The sequence below is a fragment of the Raphanus sativus genome, chromosome 4 (genome assembly GCF_000801105.2).
Source record: "Raphanus sativus cultivar WK10039 chromosome 4, ASM80110v3, whole genome shotgun sequence".
Taxonomy (NCBI): Eukaryota; Viridiplantae; Streptophyta; class Magnoliopsida; order Brassicales; family Brassicaceae; genus Raphanus; species Raphanus sativus.
This window is the reverse complement of record NC_079514.1, coordinates 41,469,765-41,496,561: the sequence shown is the minus strand read 5'-3', so window position 1 is coordinate 41,496,561 and position 26,797 is coordinate 41,469,765. Positions and strand designations below refer to the sequence as shown.

General features: G+C 37.9%; 7 protein-coding genes across 11 annotated transcripts; 4 read left to right on the top strand and 3 right to left on the bottom strand.

Annotated features, from left to right (window-relative positions):
* Window positions 1-195: 195 nt before the first annotated feature.
* LOC108848682 (uncharacterized) lies at window positions 196-3,045 on the bottom strand. Its single transcript, XM_018622103.2, has 12 exons — window positions 2,785-3,045; window positions 2,655-2,689; window positions 2,480-2,558; window positions 2,304-2,382; window positions 2,033-2,211; window positions 1,841-1,918; window positions 1,585-1,759; window positions 1,292-1,511; window positions 1,065-1,145; window positions 815-931; window positions 620-671; window positions 196-526 (listed from the first exon to the last, which is right to left on the bottom strand). Exons 1-12 carry the CDS (start codon window positions 2,929-2,931, stop codon window positions 371-373), a joined length of 1,398 nt encoding a protein of 465 aa, XP_018477605.1. The 5' UTR covers window positions 2,932-3,045; the 3' UTR covers window positions 196-370.
* Window positions 3,046-7,614: 4,569 nt separating this feature from the next.
* On the top strand, window positions 7,615-8,585 carry LOC108855566 (calmodulin-binding protein 25). Its single transcript, XM_018629414.2, has one exon. It carries the CDS (start codon window positions 7,714-7,716, stop codon window positions 8,437-8,439), a length of 726 nt encoding a protein of 241 aa, XP_018484916.2. The 5' UTR covers window positions 7,615-7,713; the 3' UTR covers window positions 8,440-8,585.
* A 204-nt stretch (window positions 8,586-8,789) lies between these two features.
* Window positions 8,790-10,586, bottom strand: LOC108855567 (chaperone protein dnaJ 72). Of its 3 annotated transcripts, none has more exons than XM_018629416.2 (3): window positions 9,921-10,586; window positions 9,539-9,608; window positions 8,790-9,144 (listed from the first exon to the last, which is right to left on the bottom strand). In XM_018629416.2, the coding sequence occupies exons 1-3, from the start codon at window positions 10,337-10,339 to the stop codon at window positions 9,085-9,087; spliced, it is 549 nt and encodes a 182-aa protein (XP_018484918.1). In that variant the 5' UTR covers window positions 10,340-10,586; the 3' UTR covers window positions 8,790-9,084. The 3 variants fall into 3 exon arrangements, with proteins under 3 accessions (XP_018484918.1, XP_018484917.1, XP_018484919.1); XM_018629415.2 differs by having other exon boundaries at window positions 8,790-9,116; XM_018629417.2 differs by lacking the exon at window positions 8,790-9,144 and having other exon boundaries at window positions 9,917-10,586.
* Window positions 10,587-11,154: 568 nt separating this feature from the next.
* LOC108853260 (probable protein S-acyltransferase 2) lies at window positions 11,155-13,477 on the top strand. The gene is made up of 5 exons (XM_018626696.2): window positions 11,155-11,477; window positions 11,942-12,121; window positions 12,201-12,479; window positions 12,559-12,783; window positions 12,901-13,477. Exons 1-5 carry the CDS (start codon window positions 11,361-11,363, stop codon window positions 13,288-13,290), a joined length of 1,191 nt encoding a protein of 396 aa, XP_018482198.1. The 5' UTR covers window positions 11,155-11,360; the 3' UTR covers window positions 13,291-13,477.
* A 1,100-nt stretch (window positions 13,478-14,577) lies between these two features.
* On the top strand, window positions 14,578-17,153 carry LOC108854833 (bZIP transcription factor 17). Its single transcript, XM_018628502.2, has 2 exons — window positions 14,578-16,224; window positions 16,528-17,153. The coding sequence occupies exons 1-2, from the start codon at window positions 14,718-14,720 to the stop codon at window positions 16,959-16,961; spliced, it is 1,941 nt and encodes a 646-aa protein (XP_018484004.2). The 5' UTR covers window positions 14,578-14,717; the 3' UTR covers window positions 16,962-17,153.
* LOC108854834 (protein PLANT CADMIUM RESISTANCE 10) lies at window positions 17,089-18,381 on the bottom strand. 2 transcript variants are annotated; one of them, XM_018628503.2, is made up of 4 exons: window positions 18,270-18,381; window positions 17,938-18,140; window positions 17,455-17,681; window positions 17,089-17,367 (listed from the first exon to the last, which is right to left on the bottom strand). In XM_018628503.2, the coding sequence occupies exons 2-4, from the start codon at window positions 18,119-18,121 to the stop codon at window positions 17,203-17,205; spliced, it is 576 nt and encodes a 191-aa protein (XP_018484005.1). In that variant the 5' UTR covers window positions 18,122-18,140; window positions 18,270-18,381; the 3' UTR covers window positions 17,089-17,202. The 2 variants fall into 2 exon arrangements, with proteins under 2 accessions (XP_018484005.1, XP_056864903.1); XM_057008923.1 differs by having other exon boundaries at window positions 17,938-18,289.
* Window positions 18,382-20,274: 1,893 nt separating this feature from the next.
* Window positions 20,275-26,564, top strand: LOC108855147 (ubiquitin carboxyl-terminal hydrolase 5). 2 transcript variants are annotated; one of them, XR_008945131.1, is made up of 14 exons: window positions 20,275-20,653; window positions 20,929-21,183; window positions 21,409-21,553; window positions 21,659-21,718; window positions 21,814-21,909; window positions 22,270-22,656; window positions 22,732-22,872; window positions 22,953-23,123; window positions 23,410-23,667; window positions 23,754-23,902; window positions 24,192-24,752; window positions 24,923-25,196; window positions 25,283-25,510; window positions 26,548-26,564. XR_008945131.1 is itself a non-coding variant. In XM_018628881.2 (13 exons), the coding sequence occupies exons 1-13, from the start codon at window positions 20,514-20,516 to the stop codon at window positions 25,430-25,432; spliced, it is 2,787 nt and encodes a 928-aa protein (XP_018484383.1). In that variant the 5' UTR covers window positions 20,275-20,513; the 3' UTR covers window positions 25,433-25,565. The 2 variants fall into 2 exon arrangements, 1 of the variants encoding a protein (XP_018484383.1); XM_018628881.2 differs by lacking the exon at window positions 26,548-26,564 and having other exon boundaries at window positions 25,283-25,565.
* Window positions 26,565-26,797: the final 233 nt, after the last annotated feature.

Sequence of the window (26,797 nt, the reverse complement as noted above, 5' to 3'; positions counted from 1 at the left end):
AGAATTTATCTGAAATTTTAATAAAATTAATGCAAAATCAAAATCAAAACTTTGGCAGAGCCAGAATTTTCAAAAATCAAACTAACCGAATATTGGACTAAATTTTATTTAGTTTAATTCGTAAATTTATGTTAAACCGAACCAAACTATCCAAAACCGAACAGGCAGGCCTACTGTTGAAGATAGAAAAGATCCTGAAAATAAGTTTGCTACAGATTAAGGAATGAATGCATTGCTAATTCACACTTTAGGTATGGTTACGTGTATTCACTAGACCAGTAAACAAACTACTCTCCTCAAGACCATACATGTATGTGGAGAAAAGTAACATACAGGGGAAGAATAAGCTCTCTCTCTCTCTCTCTCTTTCTCAATCTGCATCACCAAGACCATCTTTTCCATCGCCTCTCTTTGTGATCTCCGTGAAATGAGAGCTTGGTTTCTTCTTCTGCGAAGACGCCGTCTCAGCGTTTCTCCTCAGAACAGCTCCAGGCGATGGATACGGTCGCTGTTGAAACAGAGGACCCTGAAACACACACAGACAAACACATCCATCTCATTAAGTTAGCAACTGGATTCACTGAGAAGCTACAGCTATTCGTGAACAAGTGGACATTACTGTGGCAGTTGTATCAGCGGCTCGCGGTTGCATTCCTTTCAGTCCAACAACCCTACAAGATGAGAAGAAATCAGATCAAACCCCCCATGTTATGATTCATAGGATCATAATAAGCTTGGTCCATCATAATATTAGAACTGTATATAGCTAATGCTTGATCCATGAAGTGGCTAAAACGGGTGTTATGGACATTACCAGCCACCCCGTGGAGCATCTGAGTACGAGCTTGGGTCCATTGGATCAACCTCATCATCCTCCGCATGCGCACGTTTTTTGCCTGCTCCCTTTTTCGCCGGAGGTTTTGAATTTGACCTGTTTTCAATCATTGCCATTTTTGTAAACGAAACGTAAATCTAATAATACACAGGAACCTCCTGGTTCACTACTACTACATGTAATTTCATGTTGATAATTTGGTATAATCTTTTAACAGAGTTACACTTACCGCTGAGTTGGATCGTTTTGGCCAGAGTTTCTTGCATTTGTGACGTATGCCAAGTACTGCTGCTCTGGGAGATTGAAAACTCTACATTCCATAATACAATATTAGTCTCCTCAAACCAAAGTCAGAGATAGAAAGCAAGAGGGGTACACGTTTCCAACATTCTCCAGTGAAAGCAGTTCTCTATGCAGCAATCTAACTCAAAAAGTAAATCAAGACAATGGACGGACCTGGTACAGTGAGCACAGTGACCCCAGCTCTGGACAAGGCCCACACCCCAGCCACCACATCCGCTGCATCTCGGCAGCTCAGAGGCCGTAATCTCCTTCTTCCCGTTAGCACTACTTTGGGTGGCAGCGTTGTTAGTGTTTGTGGCAGAGAGCTTCTTTAAAGAAGCTGGAGGTTCCCATTGGGACACATGTGTCTTTGTATTGTAGTAATACTTATGACCTGTACATTAAGAATAAAAAGGTCAAAAATATTCAGCAGAAAAGGTAAAGTTTATTTATTTATTGATACATACCAGATGTTTCATCAAGTGTTTCAATCCACTCTTCTTTAGGAGGCATCATCGGTGGCTGCGGCGGCGCAATTGAAGTGGTGGAAGGTAGCAGCTCAAGAGGCCTTTCCCACTGGGTTGCCCCGGTATGCTGGTTATAGTAATATGTTGCACCAGTAGCTGGATCTTTCGCTTCTACCTGAACCAAACAGAACGATTTTTAAGTGGTTTAACAACTAAGAAAACGAAGAAGACAAGGTAAATGTACTCTCATTCATACCCATCCTAATGGTAAGGTGCTTGCATTTGTCTGAAAAGGTACACTTGTCTGAGTATTCCAACTACCCGCTGACGCCGCCTGGAAAGGAGAAGAATCGCAAGCAAACAAAAGAGTTGAAAACATGGTTAAGTCATAGAAAACATATGTCAGCAAAAGGATTAACATTGTGTATGTGAGAGATGGGATAATTACGCCTTGAGCGTTGGGTGCAACAGCACCTGAACCATCTCTGAGAATCCCCCTGGCTTTTAGTTTACGTTTGAGATATTCAGGCAAATAATCAGTAGGTTCAGGCTTCTCGCTGATCTGGGAGTGGCCTGCGTAAGCAACTCCACCAGGTATACCATAACCATTCCCAACATCCACATTACCTGGAATTATTAAAAAAAAAAAAATTAGTAACTGAAGAATATTCCAAAAATACTTGAGATCTCCTAAGGACAGGACCTATAAATGAACTAACCTTCTCCGCAAGTACTCACATTCCCACGTTTTGATGCTGTTTCTGCCCGATGATGTGCAGTGAACTTTAGCAGATGTTCCTGTGTAGATTTTATATGATAAAACTTTAAGGTTCTAACTTCCATTGAAAAAAACTTCATGTTCTTAGCTGCTTGAGGATAACTGAATCAAAGAAACCTTAAGAGCATTGGGGTCAGCGCGTTGTCGAAGAATGTCAGTGTTATCTTCTTCTCCATCTACTGAAGTCCCAGCCTCTCTTTAATAAAGGAAAAAAAAAAATCCAACTTTTTTCAGACAAGAACATTTTAGACATGTATTAACAGAGAGACACACAACGAGAAAAAGACAGAACCTTTGACCTTGTATGATCTTCTGTGTTTCAATCTCCTGCAATAATAATAATAAAAAAAAGTTAACACCGCGGAATAAAAGTTCTGAAATTTAATTTAAGGAAGCAAAAAAAAAAAAAAAAGGAAACGTACTTGTTCGCGAAGAAGAGCGTTACTTGCTGCAGATTCAATGTCTACGGATTGATTATAGGCTAGCGAGCTTCCATACCCATAAGTAGATGATGCTGATTGGTTATAGAGAGATGAATTGTTCTGCTGTTGTTTCAGCTCTTCTCCCATTATTCAGTTCAACCAACAACCTCCTCCGAATCTACACTAAAAGAGAAAGAGAAACCCCAGAAACTGGAGCTTCAACGTGTTACAGATCGAATTCACCAGAAAATTGCGAGTCGCGGAGAGAAGCTGAGCCCTAAGATTTAATTCCCGCGATAAAGCAATTAGGCCCATAAACTAAGGCCCGTTATTTAAAAGGCCCATGTTTGTTTTTTATCAAGCCCATGTTTGTTTTAAACGGTTGATCAAGTAAGAGAACAGTCAGAAATCAGTGAACAAAAAACTACTAGAAGCAAAGGCTCTTAAATTTGAAAAAACATCACTGTCAACAAAGAAACAGTTAGTTTCTTTGTTTAGGAAGCAAGCATACTGTTTGTTCTAATGGAAATCTTAGTGCACTTTTAGTTTATAAATCACAAATTTATATGGTTAACGTTGATAGATAACATAGTATCTAAATCTGAAATCAATAGTTAACATAGTATCTTTTTCTCTACACAAACTTTTTTTTTTTTACCAGGTGTTGACTCCTTCGGGATCCACCACCTAGGTGTACACAAACTTTTGAATGTACCTTTATACGTAACTTACTCTTTATAAGTCTCTTTTAGTCTAAAAACGATTACTAACAAAACTCATGTTCTGTAAATTATTGACAAAAGGTATTTACTAATGAAGCCGAGCCGAATAAATTTAACTAAAAAGATCTTTCCGTGAAAGTGGAAGGACACGACCGCTCTATCGATCATCACATGCCTGGGGTCTCGTCATCATCTCCTCATCATTGCATCCTCTAAATTTTTCTGACATCATTGATGGCGTCTATTGACCTATCTTCTTCTTTTTTTACTTCTTTTGTTTCTTTTGAATAGTCCGCGAGTCATCTAGTATATTATATAAATTGCAGAAAGAAACAATTACATTGTAAAACAGTTTTGAAATTTTTATTACACAAAAAAACAGTTTCAACTCCTAGGACACTTTCTTCTAACAACGTCTTTCTTTTCTAAATAATTAGTCAACTTGTAACTAAGTATAAGCTCAACCACACATCCCTCTTCTCATTCTGTGGTCTAGATTAAATCTGACACAATTGGCAAAATTTATATCTTTTTTATTTTCTAACCATTGGATTATATCCTCATTCATTCTCAATTGACAAAATTTATATCCTCATTCATTCTCTATTTTTTTAGAAAATTCATATTTGATTGTTAAATTTTTTTTTTCAATTTTTTTTTATGAAATCGTTTTCTCCATCACTCGATCTATCTTTTGAGATCTGTGAAACTATAGTTTCGAGATATATGTTAGATGGCCAACATATTCTAAAGTTGTGTACATTCATTAGTGTACATGTGTACAATAAAGGTTAATGTGTAAAGTTGCATATAGTTGTGTATATTCGTTAGTGTACATGTGTACATTCGTTAGTGCACATGTGTACATTCGTTATTGCTCAAAAACAAAAAATGGTGTTACATGTGAGTGTCTATGCATCGGTGTACAAGTAGACACAATTTGGACCTCAAATTGTAACATCATCTTCCATCACTCCGCTAGCTTCTTCTTCTGCAACCCAGACCCACAAATTGTTATGTCTAAACCACCTTGAATCTCAGCCGTCATCAGCTTTCAATCTGTCATGACTTCCTTTCTTTACGGCCATGTCTCCTCTGTTGCTTCGTCATCTGTCTCCTTCTCGTCGTCGTGTTTGTCGCATCCTTCTCGTCACTCTTTCAGCACCTCCTTTTCGTCATCGTCTTCGTCGCTTCCTTTTTTTCATCGTCTTCGTCGCTTGCTTCTCGTCGTCACCTCTGTCTCGCCGTTTTCATCTCCTCCATCTCGCCGCCTTCGTTGTAAAAGCTCGATGAGCAACAATGGCCAATTTTGATTTTATTGCACATCTGGTCCCTAGACATTTTGGATATATTCATTTCTGACCCATATGTTTCTGATTTGCAAATATACAATTTCAAATTGATTTCATACTTTTTAATTGTACATGTCATATTTTTCATAATTACAAAATGGGTCTTTGAACTTTCTATATGTTTCAATTCGGTTCTTAATTTTCAAGGTGTACATGTGTACAAACCCAAATATAATTTGACTCATTGTGCACATAGATAAACATGCAACATAGTACACATGTACACACTTATTTGTGTACAACATTTACATTATGCACCTCTACTATTATCACTTTCCATTATATGTACACAAATCAAAATCAATTCTCAATACAAGGAGTATCATTTACAAACAAAACTCTCATCCCTGCTCACATGTGTACAACCAAATGATGTACAACCAAATGATGTTTATGTGTACATACAAATATTACTATCATGTACAATGATTCACTTGAATAATCGTGTCCACTTATATACCGATGCATAGACACTCACATATAACACCATTTTTTGTTTTTGAGCAATAACGAATGTACACATGTACACTAACGGATGTACACATGTACACTAACGAATGTACACATATACACTAACGAATGTACACAACTATATACAACTTTACACATTAATCTTTATTGTACATATGTACACTAATGAATGTACACAACTTTAGAACATGTTGGGCATCTAACATATATCTCAAAACTATAGCTTCACAGATCTCAAAAGATAGATCGAGTGATGGAGAAAACGATTTCATAAAAAAAATTTGAAAAAAGAAATTTAAGAATCAAATATGAATTTTTAAAAAAAAATAGAAAATGAATGAGTAAGAAGACGAGGGAAAAAAAGAAGGAGAGAAGAAATATAATGCAAGTTGGAGAGAAGAAAAACGTGGTGATGATTAGATAAAGAGGAGAGAGATAATGCAAGTTGCAAAGTGTGAAACTATTTTGGTCACATGAATTTATTTTGTTAACTATTTTTTGGTTTTAGTTAGAAAAAACTATCTCAGTAGTTGAAACTGCCTTATATTGTAATAAAAACATGAAAACTGCCTCTTAGTGTTAATAACTCTTGCAGAAATTTCCAACAAAGTACTTCGCTTACGATACCACCAACAAAAAATGTAAACAATACTGAATCCCAATGTACGGAAAATACAAAATATAAAGACATGCCGTGGTATTACCACTGTCACTCCTATGAATGATACATACAAGAAGAGCGGAATATTACTCTCTCTTTCGTTTTTGGCTATAACCTACATACACTTTTATCTGTTAATTAATGTTGAAATGGTTTATGCTTTCCAGTTTGATTGATTATTAAACGAGTGGTCACAATGATCCAGCCCCCGAATAGTTCAGTGCTGGTCATCGAATAGTAGTGAATTCATGTTCCAGTAAAAAATTTACGTGATCAACGGAATCATCATCCCATTCTACGAGTTGTGATAAAGATGTCAATCACCCAACTAGAATCCACCGTATTTTTAATTGAAATTAAATATTATATATATTTATTGCAGAATGAAGTCAACTATTTTTTGGAGAATTGAATTTATATTTCTTTAATTGAATAAAGCCTGATTTAATACTTTAATTCCACTTTGTCGAAAAAACTTTAATTCCATGCTTATACTCTAGTGTGGTTCATATAGTTACTTTTAGATAACTGGATAAATCTAATCATGGAGTAAAATTTGGATTAATATACAACGCAAATAGAATAAACATATACAAGCACATTTGTTAAAGTAGCCTGAGTGAAGGAAGCACCGTGATAAAGAAGTTCGAATATTAGAAAATTCAAAATGACATTTTTTTGTTTCAAATAAAATTAAATGATATTTTTAAAATAGAGACATCATTTATCTTACATTTTTTCATATAAACCTTAAGACTGAGCAGTATTAATGAATACTAACATAATATAAGTCTGCACAAAATCAAAATAATAACGCATGGTTACATGTATATCTTTTTATGTAAACACCTATGGTTATTTAATTAGCATCTGTTATGTGAAAGTATAGTATATTCAGGGAAGTAGGAAGTAAACAAATGTTAAGTCTCCCATTTCCAGGCCTGACCATTTCTATGTAATTTTGTAGCTTTGGTGATTTGCCAAGGCGACCACTCTTAACGTAGATTAGTGATATCTCTAGACTCCAAAGGGTGCAAAAGAAAGACCGAAGCTGATAACGATCGATCGTATTTTCTCCAAGTCGTTTGGTTTTGTCCCACTGAGAAACAAACATTTAATTATGAGTCAGCCGTTGGAAATTGACCTTGCTGCTTCTTCTTATTATTAATTTATTTTTTCTTCTTTATATTGTTTTGGCTTATTTGCATGATCTCACCGCGTAGGGTCCAGGTGAACATCATAATTCCAATAAAAAATCTACATCTAAAATAAACAACTTATTTTTCTCTGGTTAAATTTCAAGATTCTAAAAAGACTATCACCAAAAGAATAGTTATTGTGATAGAAGGAAATAATTAGAAAGTTAGGTTTGCACAATGGATTGCAAACATGTAGAAACCATATTTCTAGGAGTTTGAGACATCACTGTAGTGTCATCAAGATTGATTCACTGATTGATTATGTACCGTGCGTCTTTGTCCACGGTCTCTTGGAGCGTAAAGAAAGAGCTAAAACCAATGTCGGGTCAGTTTCTATCACTCTCCGCTCAACGCGCTTTCTAACGCTTCCCTCTCTCTCTCTAAACGTCGTCCTTATTTAAATATCTTTGGCCCCATTTTCATTTCTTACCTCTCTCACTCTCTCTCTATCTATTATTGTATTTTTCTCCTTCTAGAAGAAACTCTCTGCACTCTCCTTCTTCTTTTGTTTGTGTTTAGTTATTATGGTGACTTCGGAGGGGCTAGCATTAGAAAGCCTCGAACCTTGGTTGTTGCATCGTCAAGGATTCAACGTGGATTCTTGGTTGCTTCACGATGCCTTCTCTCACGATAGCGATGTGCTCGCCAAAGCTCTCCATAACACCGTCTCACCACCAACACCACATACTCAAACTCTCTCTCCCTCCTCTGTTTTCTTCCATTCCCCTCACCCTTCCTCAACTCACACCCTTTCCTCTAACATCTCCGGTGGATCCAATCAAGAAGTCGTCGGCGGCGGAGGAACTAAAAGGAAGCGTGACTGCATCCTCACCGGCTCATCAGAAGGTAAAGCCACGAAGCAGCGCCGCTCTCGCGCTTCCAAGAAACCTCAGACCACGTTCATAACCACGGATCCGTCCAACTTCCGCCAGATGGTTCAGCAAGTGACCGGCGCCAAGTACACCAACGACGATACTTCCTCGATGCCTTTCAAGCCGGAGCCGCATAGACTCGTTGACACGAGACTTTCTAGCGTGAGATCCACCACGGCGGTTCCAACGCTAGATACATCAGCATTTTTATCTGACCATCACCATGAGAATCTCCTTGCCGGAAGTACCTTTTCCGGTAGCGACGACGCCTCCCTAGGATTACTGTCGGAGAAAGCTAATGCAAAGAGTGGTGGTTCAGAAGCGGAGTTTGATCCTTACCCAACGTTTCCAACGCTCGAGTCGTGGAAAGTTATGTGAACTCCTTTTAGATCTTTATTTTAACTACTGTGCATCTCATTATGAATTATCTTGTTCATAGATTTTGGTTCTTAATCCGATATGTAGCTAAGCTCTCGAGCCAGAGTGATTTAAATTTGAATAAGGTAAAAAACAAAATTTTGAGATTTGGGGTTGGTTGGTTGGTTTAGTGAACTGAGTTTAGAGCTCAATTACATGTTCAACGTAAAAAAAAAAACTATTCAGACACCATGTGTAATGTTCAAAGTCTTCTTCTCACTGTTGAAACAAGAAATTATAGAATAAACATATCTCAATGGAGTAGGGAATATATCTTAATCTTATCAACATATCTTTATACTATAAGACAATCAAACAAGTAACCTACCACTACAATTATGTCTCTCCATTACAGATACAAAAGCCAAAAGTTTTATTTGTTTTATTACAACATCCCATCTTTGCTTGCCGTTATGCACTCAAATGCCAATTGCGTGAGGTATTAACTCTCATAAATCGATTAATACAAGTGCATTTTGAACTATTACACTTTTAATAACCTTTCAACCAATTATAAGAGAGAAAAAACATAAAAAAAATATACAAGTCTTAGTAGTACCTCTGGCTGCTTTCATTCACCCTTCATCCTTATGTGCCTTTGTCTTCTCAAGTGAATCCATCGCTTCTTCGAATGATTTCTGACAAAAAGGAAAAAACATATGCAAACTGTTTGTCGTGAACTCAAAATGGTTTCCATATCTTGCAAAACAGCAAATAGGTTATACTATTTATTTTCTCAATAAGCGACAAATGTTCCTCGTTCTTCCTTCTAAAACTATCAGAGGTCCTAGCTTCAGAAACTGCCCTATACAGGCTTACTTGTCACAATGCTCGACGGTTTTAGCCTCTAATTACACACACCTATGGTGACAAGACAAGACTAGATATGTACGGGATGAGACAGTTCATCAAGCTCACGAGAACTTCAAACTGATGCATTTTTTTTTGAGAATTCATAACATTTTAGATGCATTCACCAACAGGAACAACACCCTAGTTGAGTTTTATAGTAAAGACAGGATAAAAAGCAAGAACAACATCAAACATGGTATTTACTCACCCCTGAGTTGCGCATTTTCCATAACGTTTCTCCGCTTGAATCAATCGCAGTAAAGGCAAAGAGTATACCACTGTAAAAAAAAAAAAAAAAGTTAAGAGAAGAGTCAGGGTAAAAATATACAAACATTGAACAGATAACAGCTTCTCAAATAAAGATCAAAACCAAGAATCAATCAGATAACAATTAAACTACTAAAACCAGGAAAAAAAAACTTGTCCTCAAAGAGATGAATCTCCAATAACAAATACAGCAAAACCAATTTCTTTTAGCTACACAAAACAAATATGAAGCTAGCATGACCATCACATCTTATAATGATGTAATTAAATATAATTACTAATGTAAGAAAAAAACGAAGCCACAGTGTTAGTTACATACATACCCAGCTAACGCGAGGTTAAGTAGAAACGCGTGTGTAGTCAAGTAACGAAACGTCGACTCAAACCCGCTACTGAAACTAGAAGCTTGACGACTGTTCCTCGCAGAGTAACCGTAACCGTAACCATAACCAGAACCGCGGGTTCCGTACGGATTGCTATACGAACCACCGCCGTCGGTACGGCGACGAAAGCGATCGGAATCGCCGACAGCGTTATAAGACGCGCGTTTCCGATCGTCGTTCAACACCTCGTACGCTTCCGACACGAGCTTAAACCGCACGGTGGCGTTTAACCGAACGTGGTCGGGAGACTGCGCGTGCTTGTCCGGGTGGTACTTCACCGCTAATCTCCGGAACGCTTCTTTGACCTCTTGCTTGGTCGCGTTTCTGTTAACGCCGAGGACTCGGTAGTGATCCACCATGACGGATTGGTCTGTGGATTCTTTCAATCGAATCGAATCTTTTAATCAGAATCGTAAACACCTGAGATTGATATGATCGACTGCTTTGTATGTGTGATTCTGGCCTCGTGAGGGTAACATCGAGAAAAGGAGATTGGAATAGTGAAGGATCTCTTTGTTATTAGAGAGAAGAGGAGAGAGAGAGGCTTCGTGGCGCTTCAATGGCCGCTTCCTTCAGACAGAACACCCCACAGGTTTTTTTTAATCTCTTTTTGGCAGAAAAATGTTAATGTTGAAGAACCCGCATGATTCATGAAGACTATTCTAACGGGCCGAGGCCCATTGGACCCGTCATTCGACTATTAATGTAAAGGCCTACCATAAAAAACTGAAGAGCTATTCACTTTCGATATTAACCAGGATCAAGTACAAAACATAGAAGCTTTCACCGCATGGGTTCCTTTTCTTTTGGTTTCCACCAAATTATAAAACCTAACGTTAACTTGACTTGACTCACAAACAAACACCATCGCGTTTTTGAATGAATCATTGATTATCTCTTTATATTACTACATAGTATTTGGGACGATACTATATATAATTAAGACAAAAGTTTCAGCACAACTCAATACAAACTGAAAAAAGAAGGTTGAAACAGAAAATGGCGCGTGCGGAAGAAACATTAGAGAACGATTACAAATTGATGTTCGAAACGCTTGGTGAGATTTGCTATGTTAAGGATGTAAACAGAGAATGGATGTTGGTGTTCAGGAAGAGAGAGAGAGAGAGAGAGAGAGAGAGAGAGAGAGAGAGAAACTTTTTTTTTTGAAACAAACCTTAATTAGAAACAAGAGAGAGAAAGAGGGTTAGGCGAAGAGAGGAAAGAAGCCAGACGACCAGCGGCAGCGATTTGAAATCTCCGATTTCATTCGCTGGCCGTGGAAACGACGTAGCGCGCAAGAAGAAAAATGGTGTTTTTATGTTTTGGCCGTTTCGTCGTTGAGGTCTGAGAGGTTTGAGGAAGAAGAAGAATAAGATTGCAATGGCGAAGAAGCAAAGCGGTCATGTCCACAATGCTCCTTCCCACGACGACATGATCATGTTTTCTTCTCAGGATCCTAAACCCAAGAGGATATACCAGCTCTGGCCCGGTAACAATGTATGCCTTGTCTTTCACGCTACTCAGACTTTTTGTCTTGTTTCTGTAATATTCTTTTTTTTCTTTCTTGCAAATCACGGATCATGCTCTTTATTGGAAGCTGAGTTTGGGGAATTAGGGTTCATTTCCCCTCCTAAATATAATGTTTGGAAGGTGGAACCGATTTGATACTAAACTCTGATTTGTTAATAGGGCAGTGATGAGATTTTGGAGACCATAGACATTTAATAAAAAAAAAAAGACCAATGCCAATGTTTTGCTGAAGTTGTGTCTGTTCTGTTAATGCCACTATATGTGGTTGAATTTTGTTAACATGCTGTTTAAGACATTTTGTCAGGGTTTAACATTTTAGCTCTTTATCATATTTGAGAGTTATATCTTAGCTATTCACAAGCAAGGCAGAAACTCCTCCAGTGTCTAAAATTGCAGCTTAACTTGTCATGTGTTTTTGTTTCAATGTTTAGACATTTTGTTGCGGAGGGAGACTAGTCTTTGGTCCAGATGCATCTTCACTTCTTCTCACCACAGCTATGATTGGAGCTCCTGCCCTCACTTTCTCCATTCGAATGGCTTTCATGATCGCAAAGAGCTCTCCTCTGTTCCACTCTCTTATTATGATTGGTTCCCTTTTGCTCACTATCTTGGTAATAAAACATTAACTTGTCTCTTTCCTTGTATTCCACGTTTACCCTCTCTTCACTACTTCCTAAATCTTCTTCACAGGACTTCACATTCCTCTTCTTAACTTCATCAAGAGACCCTGGGATCATCCCAAGAAACAAAGAAGCACCTGAAGCAGAAGCAGAAGCTATTGACATTCTAAGTAACACAAAGTTACCTAGAACCAAGGATGTACTAGTGAATGGCTACACAGTCCAAATCAAATTCTGTGAGACTTGTTTGCTTTACCGTCCTCCTCGCGCTTCTCACTGCTCAACATGTAACAACTGTGTCCAAAGATTTGATCATCACTGTCCATGGGTGGGACAATGCATCGCTCTAGTAAGTCTTCCATGTGAAACAAAAGGTGTGAGTTAGAGTATGAATATTTTGATCTAACATGTTGTTATATAAACGGCAGAGAAACTATCCTTACTTCATATGTTTCATATCAATTTCAACACTCCTCTGCTTGTACGTATTTGTCTTCTCATGGGTTAGCATGCTTGAGGTACACGGCGAGATGTTGTTAGTGGTCATCATGGATGATACAGTATTTATTGTTCTCATCATATACTGCTTCATCGTTGTCTGGTTTGTCGGTGGGCTCACTGTCTTTCACCTCTATCTTATCTCCACCAATCAGGCAAAGATCAAACACTTATCTCTTTAGTAATAGCATAATTAACTAGTGTTTTTTTTTTGTCTCATTATTTTGGGTGTCATGTACTGATTCTTTTGGTTTTGGTTATATGTTTTGTAGACAACTTATGAGAAATTCCGGTACCGTTATGACAAGAAAGAGAACCCTTACGGAAAGGGTCTATTCAAGAACCTGTTTGAGGTGTTCTGTTCAAGAATATCACCTCCTATGATTAACTTTAGAGACTGGGCTCAAGAGGAACCTGATGTGGAGGTTGGATCCATTGCATCTGAACTAGACAGAGCCTTTGGACCAAGGGGAGATAGATATGATATGGAAATGGAAATAGGCGATCGTAAGAATAGTAAAGGTGGCTTGCGTCTCAAGACACTGGACAACAATATTGAAGAAACTTTGAAGAAGAAAAGTTTAGGTGAAGGAACGGCCAAGAAGACCACCCCTACGTTTAAAATCCCTGGAAAATCGAGCGTTGATGTGAGATCGAGATAGGACAAAATGCTTAATTACTTGTTGTAAAGTAACTCTTTAATTCTGAAAGCCATACACTTCTGTCTTCAAACGAGTAATATACTTTCAGGATCAGAGAAAAGTGTAGGATAAGAAATCAAATGTAGTCTATGTAAAAATGGAATGTTGTTTCTTGCGTTACACTGTTCTTCAAGAACAGTTTCTTGATTGTCTGTCCTTCACTGTTTTTCTATTTTTTTTGTCAACCTTTTTGATTCGAAATTCACTGTTTTTCTAGGTTACTAATTTTAGATGGTTTATGAGATTCATTTATGGACCATGCACAAACGTCAGATATTACGGATAAAGTGATTTTGGAATCCAAATAAATAGGTTGTCGACCATAACAAAACATGAACATGTTTTCCCATGGACCATACACAAACGACGGTGGTGACGGCGCTTTCACGTTTGAGAAAAAGAAGCCATGATAAAGGGCTATGATCATATGAGGAGGAGAGGAGATAAAACGTGACGGAGAAGATACGCAAAAACGACACAGAAAGTGAAGCGATAAAGATAGCATTTAAAAAAGTTAAAGAGAGATGTTTCGAGAGAGGCCCAAAAAAATAACCACCCCTTGCTTCACTCCAACGACATGCATTCAACGTGTTTCAACGTGTGGACAGTCACGGAGTTAAGTTACCTACGCCCCACACGCTCTACCTCTAGCGCTTGTTCTACACTCACAGTTTTCTTTTGAAAGGATATACAATTCAATTGGTAGATCTTTTATTTTATTTTATTTTATTTTATCTTTTTTTTTATTTAATACTCCATCTGTTTTGAGAAAGAAATCGGTTTCACAAAAGTATATTTTTAAAAAGTTTTCTATGCATATTTCTATAAATATAAAATAGTAAATTGTTAAATTAAAAAATTATGGAAAACTTTTAATACATAAATCAATATATTTACTATAAACGTTTATATTTTGACTGTGATGATTTTTGTTGTTACGTAAATTATTTTCCATATATTATGTATTTGCACTGAATCAAAATAATAAATTAAGTCAACCACTTGATATAGTTATAGTTTAATTTTTATATTAGAATTACAAATTACAACTATTGACTGTCAACTAAACATTAATAACAATAACAAAATAATTTCTCTATTAATAGTATAAAAATACTATTCAAAATAATTTCCCTACTTTCTAGATTTAACTTAAATTATTTTTCGTTGTTAAAAAAAAAAGAAAAAACTTTAATGATTAAATATATTGAAAATACTGTATGTAATCTGGATTTTGTTTTCCATCATCACTAGTAAAGCTTAGCGAGAGTGCGATTAGCCACGCGCCCAAGACGGAGTGCAGCTTCCTCTTTGTCTTTAAACCCCCCGTCGTCCTCTTCTTCATCATCATCCCCAATTCGGAAACCCTAACCCTAAAATTCACGAAAATGGCCGAATCAATCACGGAGGAGCCTCCACCCGCACCTCCTTCGGAATTCGATTCCATCTCGATCCCTCCGTTCGACCAATCACACCATCCCACCTCCGACCAAACTCCGATCGGCGAGCTAATGTCCGATCTAGGGTTCCCGATCGACCCCGATTTCGAGCTCACTTTCGACGGCATGGATGATCTCTACCTACCCGCCGAAGACGAGACCTTCCTCATCCCCGACAACGCGTCGAGCCAAGAGCATTTCGGAGATTTCACGCCGCCGGAGGAGTCCCAAGGCTCCGGAACATCGTTCCCCGACGATCGATGCTTCTCCGGCGACGACGAGCGTAAGCTAGATCAGCCGACTCCGTTGTCGTCTCAGGGATCGGATAACTGCTGCTCCGATGTGCCGGAAGGTGTGGATCAGAAGATTAAGGTGGAAGAAGCTGCTGCTACGACGAAGAGGAAGAAAGAGGATACGAGTGAGAGTGATGAATCGAGGAGCAGTAAGTACAGGAGATCAGGAGAACAACAAAGCGCCGTCACAGTTGAAGAAGAAGGAGAAGAGGACGAGAGGAAGAGAGCTAGACTGATCAGAAACCGCGAAAGCGCGCAGCTTTCGAGGCAGAGGAAGAAGCATTACGTGGAGGAGCTGGAAGAGAAGGTGAGGAGTATGCATTCCGCGATAACGGATTTGAACGGGAAGATATCTTATTTCATGGCTGAGAACGCCGCTTTGAGGCAGCAGTTAGGTGGCTGCCCACCGCCTCCTATGGGAATGTATCCTCCGATGGCTTATCCATGGATGCCTTGTCCTCCTCCTTATATGGTGAAGCAGCAAGGAGGACAAGTGCCTTTGATTCCCATTCCCAGGTTGAAACCACAGAACACACTTGGATCGTCAAAGGGGAAGAGTAAGAAGAGTGAAGCTAGGACCAAGAAGGTGGCTAGTATTAGCTTTCTTGGTCTTCTGTTTTGTCTGTTTTTGTTTGGTGCGTTGTCTCCGATCGTGAATGTTGATTATGGAGGGATTAGTGGTGCCTTTTATGGGAATTATAGGTCTAGTTATGTTACTGACCAGGTTGTTTATAACCAGCATAGGAATAGAGTTTTGGATACGTCTCGTAGAGATTCTGCAACAGAGAGCTCTGTACCTCCTGGAAATGGTAGTGAGCCTCTAGCTGCGTCGCTTTTTGTCCCGAGGAATGATAAGCTTGTGAAGATTGATGGGAATTTGATTATTAATTCTATACTGGCGAGTGAGAAAGCTGTGGCTTCTCGAAAGGCTTCTGAATCAAATGAGAGTAGTAAAGCTGACGGGGTGATTCCTAAAGAGCGTTCCCTTGCTTTGCCTTTACCTGACGTGGGAATGATCGAGGATATGGCTAAGCATCTCATTAGAACTAAGGCTGAAAAACAGAAAGCTTTATCTTCTGGATCTGCTGATACTCTGAATGACTCGATCAAGACAAAAGCAGCTAATGGTGAAATGCAGCAATGGTTTCGTGAAGGTGTTGCAGGTAATGATAGGTTTCTGATTCTACTTTCTGTTCCCTTGACTTGATTATGTAGGAAGCCATTATATGTTTACTAGTCTTTATCATACCTTTGTTCTCGACACTTATCTTCTGTTAATCTCTGGTGAAGAGTAGATGCATAGCATGATGTAGATAGATGCTAAACATGTGAAATACTTATAGAAATTGAAAAGAGTAGATCAAGTTACTTTCTGTCTTTCTCTCGTGAGGCTAAGAGGCATTTGAAGTTTTTTTTAGCTCAGTATAAAATAACCTGTTTTCATTTTATGACTGACTCCAATGTAGGGCCGATGTTTAGCTCCGGGATGTGCACTGAAGTGTTTCAGTTCGATGTCTCCTCAACCTCTGGAGCCATTATTCCTGCATCTCCGGCAACCAACGTCTCTTCTGAACACAGAAAGAACGCTACAGACACACACAGGCGAAAGAACAGGAGAACCCTTCGTGGTCTGGCCATTCCACTCCCAGGATCAGATTTTAACTTCACCAAAGAGCACCAAAGGAACAGCTCTAGCAAAGAAATCAAGCCGGCCTCGTCAATGGTTGTGTCAGTGCTTGTTGACCCCAGAGAAGGTGGTGATGGAGATATCGATGGGATGATTGGGGGACCAAAATCACTGTCCCGAGTTTTCGTTGTCGTGCTTCAGGACAGTGCAAAGTATGTAACATACTCTTGTGCCCTACCTCGACCAGGAGCTCCTCATCTTGTGACCACTTAAAAAGACTATTCAGGATTGAAAACATGCATCAGCTTTGTATCTAAGAATAAACAGCTTCCTGCTCTTTGGGATCAAGTAACATTCCTAGCTATTACCGTTCGTTTTTTTTTGTTTTTTTCAGATGTAATGTAGAATCCGAATGCTGTAACTTTTTAATATATCTTTAGTAAACTTATATAGAACCTTGATACATTGCAATATTACAAGAAACATGTCCCGAAACAAAAGAAACTGAAAGTGATCAGTTAGCTGATTCCATGGTTTGAGCTAAGGGGGCGTTAGTAATAGCCATCTTGATGTCAGGAGGATTTGAGCCGCTGCTACGTTCTCGGATCTCTCTATATTCTTGGCAAATGGCACATAAGTGACAGAAGAAGTGTGTTACAAAATCCCCACATGGAGCCTCCTACATCAAATAACATTACATTAACTTCCCGGTTAGAAACAGTAGTATGATAACCCACACTTGCTACCATTTGAGCCACTTTCTTACCTGTAAGTTATACTTGGTTCTTAACGATCTCCGGTATCCACAAGCATAACACGACACAAAACATCCAGGTAGACCGAGCAACACGCCATTGGTTGCAAAGCAGCAAATGGTGTTGACTAACGCCCATGAAACGCAGTGTGTTAAGCAAGGTCCTGCAAATGTTCCAGACCCCAACAGCTCTGCGTTTTTGCCAAAGACGTAACATGGACAGAACAAACCTATGAAACCTGTGCATCCATTAATAAACCTAAGTAAGTTCCCATGTTCTTCTCAAAAACTAATTCACTGCAGACAACACAAACAATACTTGTGTCCAAGACAAGTAGCATACGTAAGGCTCAAAACATAAACAAGTTTTTTCCACCTAAATCAAAGCTTCTTCTCTAACCTATTCAAGTACCAATAGCTTAGACATATTTAGTTTATTACAAAACTTGGTTCCTGTAGTAAAATCAAAGGTTTGAAGGACAGAGAGTAGCGTACAGCTCTGTATGTCGTCGAAGCAAGCGCATATGCCAGACGACCACTGTTTCGGACCATCTCTTGTGTCTCCAGAGACAGCAACTTCAAGACTTGGTGTGGTGGTTACTTCTTCTGCAGTATCAGCTTCCTCAGACTCTTTTAACGGAATGTAACGCGGCGGCACGTAATGTCCCTTCTCTTTCATCCTAGATTTCAAGAAAGAGCTTTTTTTTTTTTGGAGCACACCAAGAGAGAGAGAGAGAGCTTAGAACAAGAAGCAGAGGCAGAGGAGGATCGGAGAAGAGAAAGGCAGTAAGCTAACCAATTCAGATACAGGTGAGAAGAAGTCTTACCTGAGCTCGTCGACGGAGAGATTGGATTAGCGTCAACTCAGATTCGCAAACCAGCTGAACTTTTTTTAATTTATTTTTGTCATCAGCAGCTCGAAGAGAGCTGAGTTTCCACGTTTTTTTTAAAAAAAATGGTTAATTGAATATTGGGCATTTCTTTAAAATAGAGATTTTTAAAATTTTGTCGCAAAAAGAGCTAAAATAAAAAAATAAAAAAGATCGAAAAGGTTTCATTAAAAATGCAAAACACTTTTTTTACTTTATAGATATATAATATAAATAAACAATATAAAATAAAAATAAATTTTTATAGTTTCAAATTATATGTTGTTAAATTTGAACTTTTTAATTACTTTTTCGAATTACTTTTTCAAAAATTTATATATAGTTAATTTTCATTTTTTTTTGTTTTTTTCTAAATTCTAAAATACTTCTTAAAATTATTTTGAACATTTTCATTTTTCTCATTTTTTTCAAATTTTAATCTTCATCCTTTAACTTTAATCCTAAGACTAACTTAGTTAACAATATGATATAATTGTATATTTATTGTTTTAAAAACCTATTTTAATAATTTTTTTCCTAATTTTTTTTGTGAAAATAAACCTATTTTCAGAATATTAATTAATAATTTTAAATATTTCATGTTAATGTATAGACATTTTTTTATAACTCTAACGATGGCTTTTTGGTGTTGGACACGTGGTAAATATCTATAATTTTTTCTATATTTGTAATCCGACTTGTCTCGTTCGAATATTAAAAAATTACTTTGTACTTGCATTTGCTATATATGAGATACTTGCGAGTAACTTGTTCTACTTGTACTTAACTTACTTAACTTGTTTCCACATGTTTGATATATTATACAAGTAATAAATTAGCTGAAATAACAATGTAAATGTTATAAAATATTGTGAAAGTCAAGTAGCAGATCAAAAAGTCAAGTAATTAAAATAAACTTAAGATTTGTTACTTGGTTTGGAATTGTAAGTAATTAATTCTTTTAGTTTGTTACTTGTCTTGATTAATACAATTACTTGTGTTTACATGCAAATACGGTGTGAATAACGAGTTAAAGGCCGGTAAGAGTTATTTGTATCCGGCTTCTATTTTTTTTTCTAGAGATTCTTAATTTTAAAAGATCAAAAGAAGTCAAATAGTTAAAATAAATTTAAGATTTGTTACTTTGTTTGGAGTTGCAAGTAATGAAATTTCCTAGTCATTTACTTGCTTTGATTAAGACAATTACTTATGTTTACATGTAAATACTGCATGAATAACAAGTTTAAGGTGGGTAACGGTTATTTGTACCCGATTTCTATTTTTTTCCTAGAGATTCTTAATTTTAAAGGATCAAAAGGAGTCAAGTAGTTAAAATAAATTTAAGATTTGTTACTTGGTTTGAAGTTGCAAGTAATTAACTTTCCTAGTTTATTACTTGCTTTGACTAAGACAATTACTTGTGTTTAATGGTAAATAGGACGCGAATAACGAATTTAAAGCGGGTAACAATTATTTGTACTCGGTTTCTATTTTTTTCTAGAGATTCTTAATTTTATAGGATCAAAAAGAGTCAAGTAGTTAAAAAAAAATTAAGATTTGTTACTTGGTTTGGAGTTGCAAGTAATTAAATTTCTTAGTTTGTTACTTGCTTTGACTAAGACACTTACTTGTGTTTAACGGTAAATACGGCGCGAATAACAAGTTTAAGGTGGCTAACGGTTATTTATACCAGGCTTCTATTTTTTCTTAGAAATTCTTAATATTTAACAAAAACAGTAATGGTGGTGGAATAAAACTCTCTTTGTCAAGTTTTTAATTTATAAGAGCAAAGAACAAAATTATTTCAAAAAGTTGGTGGATTTTTAATTGGGTTTCAATTTACCAAAATTCTTAGTTTTAAATTTTAATATAACTTTTTGATCAAATTTTTTTTTTTTAATATAATCCACTAGACGACAAAAGATTATTGGTGGATTATTGTGGAACGATTTTCGAAAAAAGTAATCAAGGAGCCAAGCCAGCGAGAGTATCTGTCTGAGAGAGAGAGAGAGAGAGGTTCGACGCGGCTCACTCAACTTTCACTTTCACCTCACCAAAAGCCGTTAGGGTTTTTTTATATCACAGCAACCGCCCGGAGACTTACGGCGACTCACGGTTGATTGTTCGCCCTATCATCATCACCGGAGCTCTAAACAGCTAGATTCATCCGTTCCCTCCGCAAACCCCAGGATTCGTGAAGAAATGGCGGAGGTGTCGATGGGAAGCAGCGGTAGCAGCACGGATCTGTCTCCCGAGGAGGAGCGAGTTTTCATCAAAGACATCGCTATGGCTGCTGAGTCTAACAGCAAAGAAGGCGATACGTTTTACCTCATCACTCAGAGGTATTGATTTCGCTTTGCTATTAGCCTCTCTCTCTCTCTCGTAGCTTTTGTTGATTAGTATTGAATCGAACTCTGGAGAGCTGTATTAGGGTTAGGGATTGAGTTATCGTTATCCTGAGATCAGTTTCAGCTTATCAGAAACGTTTTCAATTGAACTGTCTTCTATGATTAGATAAAAGCAATTAGGTTTAGATAATTAGGTCTGCTATATACTTCACTAGTGCCATCTCTGAGTAACATTTTTCTGTGTTGTTACGCTTTGTGTGTGTTTTCAGATGGTGGCATGAGTGGATTGAATATGTTAATCACGACCAGCCGTGCAACACTAATGATGGTTCTTCACTCTCGGAGCATTGCGACTCTGCTGGCTCAAGTATTATGAAGAAGCCTTCTATGATTGATAACTCTGATTTGATCTATGATTCCGCGTTGGAGGACCCGAGTAGCGCTGGCGATATTATTGATACACTTCAGGAAGGCCGGGACTATATTCTGCTCCCGCAAGAAGTGTGGAACCAGTTGCATTCATGGTGAGTTTTAATGGAAACGGATTTTAAACTGTACATCTATTTATCTTGTGTTGGCTATATACCTTTTCATGTACCTTTTTATTTTTCGTGTAAATTTACCTTTGGTGGGGTGGATACCAATAAAATCAAGATTGATTTGTAGCTCTACCGAGATCGCTTTACATGCAGCTGATGTTATCTAGGTTCGAAAGTAGCTCTCATGTTTTATTGCTTCTGATTTTTAAGGTACGGGGGTGGTCCAACTCTGGCGAGGAGAGTCATTAGCTCGGGTCTCTCGCAAACAGAGTTGGCGGTGGAGGTATACCCTTTACGTCTCCAGCTACTTCTGATGCCAAAAAGTGAACAGAGTGCCATAAGAATAAGCAAAAAGGTTAATCCTCTTTTCATTTTCTTTTCCTTTTCTTAGTCCATTACTTTAAAATTTGTACTTATTATATCCTGCTACTTCATTGTACTCTTAAACTATGTTGGGCAGGAAACTATAAGAGAGCTCCATCGAAGAGCCTGTGAAATTTTTGAGCTTAACTCCGACCATGTAAGATCTGATATCCTATGTTATCGAACATCCCATTTCAGTGTTACATTTTGTATTCCTTTCTTTTTCTTACATGAGCATTTTCTATCATGTAGGTACGCATTTGGGATTACTACGGCCAACAAAAATATTCTTTGATGCATGACTTAGATAAGACACTGGACGATGCTAACCTCCAAATGGATCAGGATGTGAGTTCATTCCTTCTTCTTTTTTCGCTTTAAATGTGTTAGCTAGGCGCTAAAAAAATATGCAAGTTGAACTTTTGTCAGAGTTTTCTGACACTGTTTTTGGGTATGCTAAGTTTATTGTATATCTTCTTGGCCTATTTGTTGGGGGAAGAATGGAAAAGGAATTAGCTTTCTCTTTTGCCAATACGTAGTAAGCTGGAGTAGTGTTTGGCATTTGCAGATTTTGACAACGAGGGAAACAGTTAAAAGTAAAACGTTATGCTTTGGTCCCATAGTTTAGTTAGTCTAAGTTTGTGGTCCTGTATTCTCTCTGGTCTTTAAAAAAAAATATTCTCACTGATGCTTGTTGTTTAAAATCAGATTTTGGTGGAGGTGCTTGACCGGAATGGTACAGCATCAAATGCTCACATTCAATCTCTTCATGAGAACGGATTGGTGGACGAAGACTCTACTTCTGTTCTCATTGATCCTTCTAAATCGAGCTTGACAGTTGCAGGAGGTTTCTCTTCAAACAGGAACGCATTCAGAAGTGGTAGTGTAGAAGGTTCACAATCTTTAGATAGCACATACACCACTGGTGTCACCACAAGGGGATCCACTGCTGGCTTGACAGGGTTGCTGAATCTCGGGAATACCTGTTTCATGAATAGTGCAATACAGTGCCTGGTTCATACACCTGAGTTTGCTAGTTACTTCCAAGATGATTATCATCAAGAGATAAATTGGCAAAACCCTCTTGGCATGGTTGTAAGTTCCTCTTTAAGTTCCTCTTGCAAAATTTAATTCCACATCATTACTTTAAACCTTATAAACTATGCACAGGGAGAATTAGCTCTTGCATTTGGGGACTTGCTTAGGAAGTTATGGGCTCCTGGACGCACACCAATTGCACCCCGTCCATTCAAAGCAAAACTTGCTCGCTTTGCTCCTCAATTCAGTGGATACAATCAACATGATTCTCAGGTATGCCATTCTAACGAGAAACGTTGTTTAACCTGTATTGGCATTGTAACTCAAGGAATTAGGGGGTTCTTACGTTGCAGGAGCTTTTAGCGTTTCTGTTGGATGGTCTTCACGAAGATCTAAATCGTGTTAAACACAAACCATATTTAAATTCTCGAGACGCAGATGGTCGCCCTGATGAAGAAGTTGCTGATGAGTTTTGGGCCAATCATATTGCTCGTAATGACTCAATAATCGTTGATGTTTGTCAGGTAAGTCGTACATCTTTTAAAGTTCCAATACTTTGGCCCTGTAGGAAAAGTATTAAAAAGTTCTACAGCTTTTCGTAGAGATGTGGCATTTGAAATGTGTTAATCAGTTGTGCTTATTGAATTTAGCCTGAGACTCTATGGTAATCTCGGTTGTAGGAATGCTAATTGCACATCATATATCAGCTTTGGCATTGACTCTACTTTTAACTGATATTCAGCTCTGTTCTTTGGTTTCTTTTTAGTAATGTGGGAATCTCACTATCCTACTTTGTGTCTTATTTCACAGGGGCAATATAAGTCAACATTGGTATGCCCAATCTGCAACAAGGTTTCCGTAACATTTGATCCCTTCATGTACCTATCTTTGCCGCTTCAGTTCAACACAACCAGAGCAATAACAGTCACAGTTTTCTCTTGTGATAAAACTGCCTTGCCTTCGACAATCACTGTCAATATTTCAAAGCAGGGACGTTGCAGAGACTTGATCCAGGCATTGACAAGTGCTTGTTCCTTGAAGCAAAGTGAAGAGCTGAAGCTTGCAGAGGTTTGTAGATTCTTCAAGTGCTCTTTTAAGTAAGGCTTTCAGTCTTTTGTCTTTTCCTTATACTAAGTTTAATATGGTTGTTGCAGATTCGAAATAGTTTGATACATAGATTGTTTGAAGATCCTCTAATTCCATTGTCCTCTATCAAAGACGATGATCACCTTGCTGCATACAAACTTTCAAAGTCTTCAGAGAATACAGTATTGCTCAAACTAGTACTCCGCCGCAGAGATCAGTAAGTCTACTTTGTGTGAACTAATTCTCTGGACTAGTTTGAGATAACTAAATTCCTCTTTGACTCTCAATTTATTTGAATTTCCTCTCGAACAATTCAAGACCCTCGATTCTTTGTGGCCAACTTCTTCAGTCTTTGATCCCTGAATTTTTTTTATGAAACCATGAAGAGTTTTGACTGAGCAGTGATTTATGTTTTATAATGGGTTTGTTTTCTTCTTTGACATCTCCTCGTGGCTGAACAATGTTACTACCACTGAACAGTTATTAACCGGAATACCATGTTTCAGGAAAGGGGAACGTGAAAACCCAGTACAGTTGAGACCCTATGGAACGCCTCTTCTCTCATTAGCTTCACGTGAAAATGCGCTCACGAAAGGAAAAATCGTGTGCATTGTCGAAAATATGCTTTCACCTTTTCGGAGGGAAGAACCTATAGTGACCGAGAAAGGAAAGTCTGATTCGAGCATCCCGGAGAGAAGGTCAGCGCGGCTTAATAATTCTGAGGAAGATGATAAAAACGGTGGATCGAGAAAAGCCAAGAAAGGCAGTTCTTCCGAAGTGATTGCATCGAAGTTATCCCTGCAACCCAACGATGAAAATAGCAGAACGGTTAAACTGCCAGACAATGAAGCGGAAGCTATTAAATTGCCATCATCTGCAACGGTAACCATATATTTGGATTGGACAGCAGAACTTTCTGGTATGTATGATATAACTTGCCTGGAGGGTTTGCCTGAAGTACTCAAATACGGACCTGCTACCAAGAAGGCTCGTTCAGAACCTCTTTCTTTATACGCATGTTTGGAGGCGTTTCTACGCGAAGAGCCTTTGGTACCTGACGAAATGTGGTAAGTAGTCCTCTCTCCTTATGCTTCCTGTGGTAGATACATTTTGTCTTTTTTCTTTTGTGTGGTAAAACTAAGGTTAGAGAATGCATGATTTTAGGAATTGCTTGTCTATTTCAATAAACAGTGTTCTTATGTGTGTGAAGCATACATCATTTTGTGTGTGTGTGAAGGTTCTGTCCACAATGCAAAGAAAGAAGGCAGGCCAGCAAAAAGCTCGATTTGTGGAGGCTACCTGAAGTGTTGGTCATACATCTAAAGAGATTCTCATACAGCAGGTCCATGAAGCACAAGCTGGAAACATTCGTAAACTTTCCAATCCATGATTTGGATCTGACAAAGTATGTAGCCAACAAAAACCTCTCTCAACCACAGCTGTATGAGCTCTATGCTTTGACCAACCATTACGGTGGTATGGGCAGCGGACACTACACCGCATATATCAAGGTCAGCTTTAGTTCTCCAAATGCTTTGTTGCCTCTACTCCTGAGAGTTTCTTACTTTTGTTTTTCTATTAATTATTTTGTGAGCAGCTTTTGGAGGAGAATAGGTGGTATAATTTCGATGACAGTCATATATCACATATAAATGAGGATGATGTGAAGTCAGGTGCTGCTTATGTACTCTTCTACCGGAGAAAGTCTGATGATGCAGGTGGAAACATCAAACAATCTATAATTTAAGTATCTTTGTTAGTAGTGTTATCCATGAAAAGACCATTTCTCTTTAGACATTTTGTACTTTTAACATGTTATATATCTTTTTTTTTTTTGAATGAATGTAAAATTTATTCAAACAAAAACAGTTTTACAACTAGTGCAACCAAGTTTGAACCAATTTAAGAACACAACTCAAAAGAAAAAAAACCTAACAATTACTCCTCAAAAGCTAGAATCTTCTATAAGCATCAACTTCAATTTCTAATATCCTCCTCAAACTTAACGATAAGACACAAGTCAAGTTTAGAAATGCCATGAGATTCTCCTCATTAAAACCTTCATTAGAGAAAATCCAAATGGGACAAAACTCTAATGGAGGAAAAAGAGTAAGAATCATCATGGCTAGGGAATGAAAATGTAGACAAAGCACTTCTACTACTCCTTTGATGATGATCATCTGCCTCCATAAAGATGTAGCGACCTCAGAACACAATCCAAATATGAAGAACCTAAACTCTTTTCTCAAACCAAACGCAAAGCCCCTCATTAAGATACTTCTTCCCTTTGCCTTTAACTGCAAGTAACTTCAGCCTAATTGTCTTGTCCACCAACATATGGAGAGTGTCCTCCGACTTTGGCTGTTCGCCATGACGACGAGCATTCCTTTCACGCTATATACTATGCACCAGTGCTTGAAAAGCGTAACGAAGAAGAAATCCCTCTGTGCTTTTACTTCTCTGCCTTGAAATTACTTCAATAATCTCATTCCACTCACAAGTAATGCTACTTCCCATTATACCTCCAACTAACTTCCTCCAAATCTTCTCCCCATACCTACAACCAAAGAAAAGGTGTTGAGAGGTCTCTTCAGCTTCTTTACATAAGACACACGTTGTATCCATCGAAGTGTTCCATAACTTCATTCTATCACAAGTCTGTAGTCTGTTTCGAATAGCCAGCCACACAAAGAAAGAGTACTTTGGTGTACCCTGTGGGAACCAGACCCCATTCTTCCAACTACAAGCTGGATGAGGCTGACGCATAGATTGCCAAGTTTTCTTTGTGGAGAAAGAATTTGCAAAGCTATTCTCCTTTTGTCTCCATAATGGGATATCCTCATCCTCACTTCTCATATATCTAAACCTTAGTTTGATATAATCTTAACCGGCCGGATCGTAAAGGAAAACATCATATATGTGAGTTGATGTTAGAAATGATCTCAGCTATGTACACAATAATCCCTCCAGTGTCTATCGTGTCTTTGTCTATTAGGTGTCAGTGTTAATGTAGCTGTAAGAGAGAATTGTATAGCACTACTATGGTTTGAAGCTATGGTCTCTTGTTACTGTTAGAACATTGACTAACTAATATAAAAAAAAAGTAATTTAT

Excerpts from the sequence above, each read along its gene's own strand:
- LOC108848682 (XM_018622103.2), bottom strand. The coding sequence starts at position 2,931 with ATGGGAGAAGAGCTGAAACAACAGCAGAACAATTCATCTCTCTATAAC. Across the intron at positions 2,690-2,784 it reads ACGCTCTTCTTCGCGAACAA|GAGATTGAAACACAGAAGAT; the intron begins GTACGTTTCCTT and ends TTATTATTGCAG. Across the intron at positions 2,212-2,303 it reads TGTGAGTACTTGCGGAGAAG|GTAATGTGGATGTTGGGAAT; the intron begins GTTAGTTCATTT and ends TAATAATTCCAG.
- LOC108855566 (XM_018629414.2), top strand. The coding sequence starts at position 7,714 with ATGGTGACTTCGGAGGGGCTAGCATTAGAAAGCCTCGAACCTTGGTTG.
- LOC108855567 (XM_018629415.2), bottom strand. The coding sequence starts at position 10,339 with ATGGTGGATCACTACCGAGTCCTCGGCGTTAACAGAAACGCGACCAAG. Across the intron at positions 9,609-9,920 it reads CTTAACCTCGCGTTAGCTGG|TGGTATACTCTTTGCCTTTA; the intron begins GTATGTATGTAA and ends TTTTTTTTACAG. Across the intron at positions 9,117-9,538 it reads GGAAAATGCGCAACTCAGGG|AAATCATTCGAAGAAGCGAT; the intron begins GTGAGTAAATAC and ends CCTTTTTGTCAG.
- LOC108853260 (XM_018626696.2), top strand. The coding sequence starts at position 11,361 with ATGGCGAAGAAGCAAAGCGGTCATGTCCACAATGCTCCTTCCCACGAC. Across the intron at positions 11,478-11,941 it reads AGCTCTGGCCCGGTAACAAT|ACATTTTGTTGCGGAGGGAG; the intron begins GTATGCCTTGTC and ends TTCAATGTTTAG. Across the intron at positions 12,784-12,900 it reads ATCTTATCTCCACCAATCAG|ACAACTTATGAGAAATTCCG; the intron begins GCAAAGATCAAA and ends TATGTTTTGTAG.
- LOC108854833 (XM_018628502.2), top strand. The coding sequence starts at position 14,718 with ATGGCCGAATCAATCACGGAGGAGCCTCCACCCGCACCTCCTTCGGAA. Across the intron at positions 16,225-16,527 it reads GTTTCGTGAAGGTGTTGCAG|GGCCGATGTTTAGCTCCGGG; the intron begins GTAATGATAGGT and ends ACTCCAATGTAG.
- LOC108854834 (XM_018628503.2), bottom strand. The coding sequence starts at position 18,121 with ATGAAAGAGAAGGGACATTACGTGCCGCCGCGTTACATTCCGTTAAAA. Across the intron at positions 17,682-17,937 it reads CTTCGACGACATACAGAGCT|GTTTCATAGGTTTGTTCTGT; the intron begins GTACGCTACTCT and ends ATGGATGCACAG. Across the intron at positions 17,368-17,454 it reads GAACCAAGTATAACTTACAG|GAGGCTCCATGTGGGGATTT; the intron begins GTAAGAAAGTGG and ends TATTTGATGTAG.
- LOC108855147 (XM_018628881.2), top strand. The coding sequence starts at position 20,514 with ATGGCGGAGGTGTCGATGGGAAGCAGCGGTAGCAGCACGGATCTGTCT. Across the intron at positions 21,719-21,813 it reads TTGAGCTTAACTCCGACCAT|GTACGCATTTGGGATTACTA; the intron begins GTAAGATCTGAT and ends TCTATCATGTAG. Across the intron at positions 24,753-24,922 it reads TTGGTACCTGACGAAATGTG|GTTCTGTCCACAATGCAAAG; the intron begins GTAAGTAGTCCT and ends GTGTGTGTGAAG.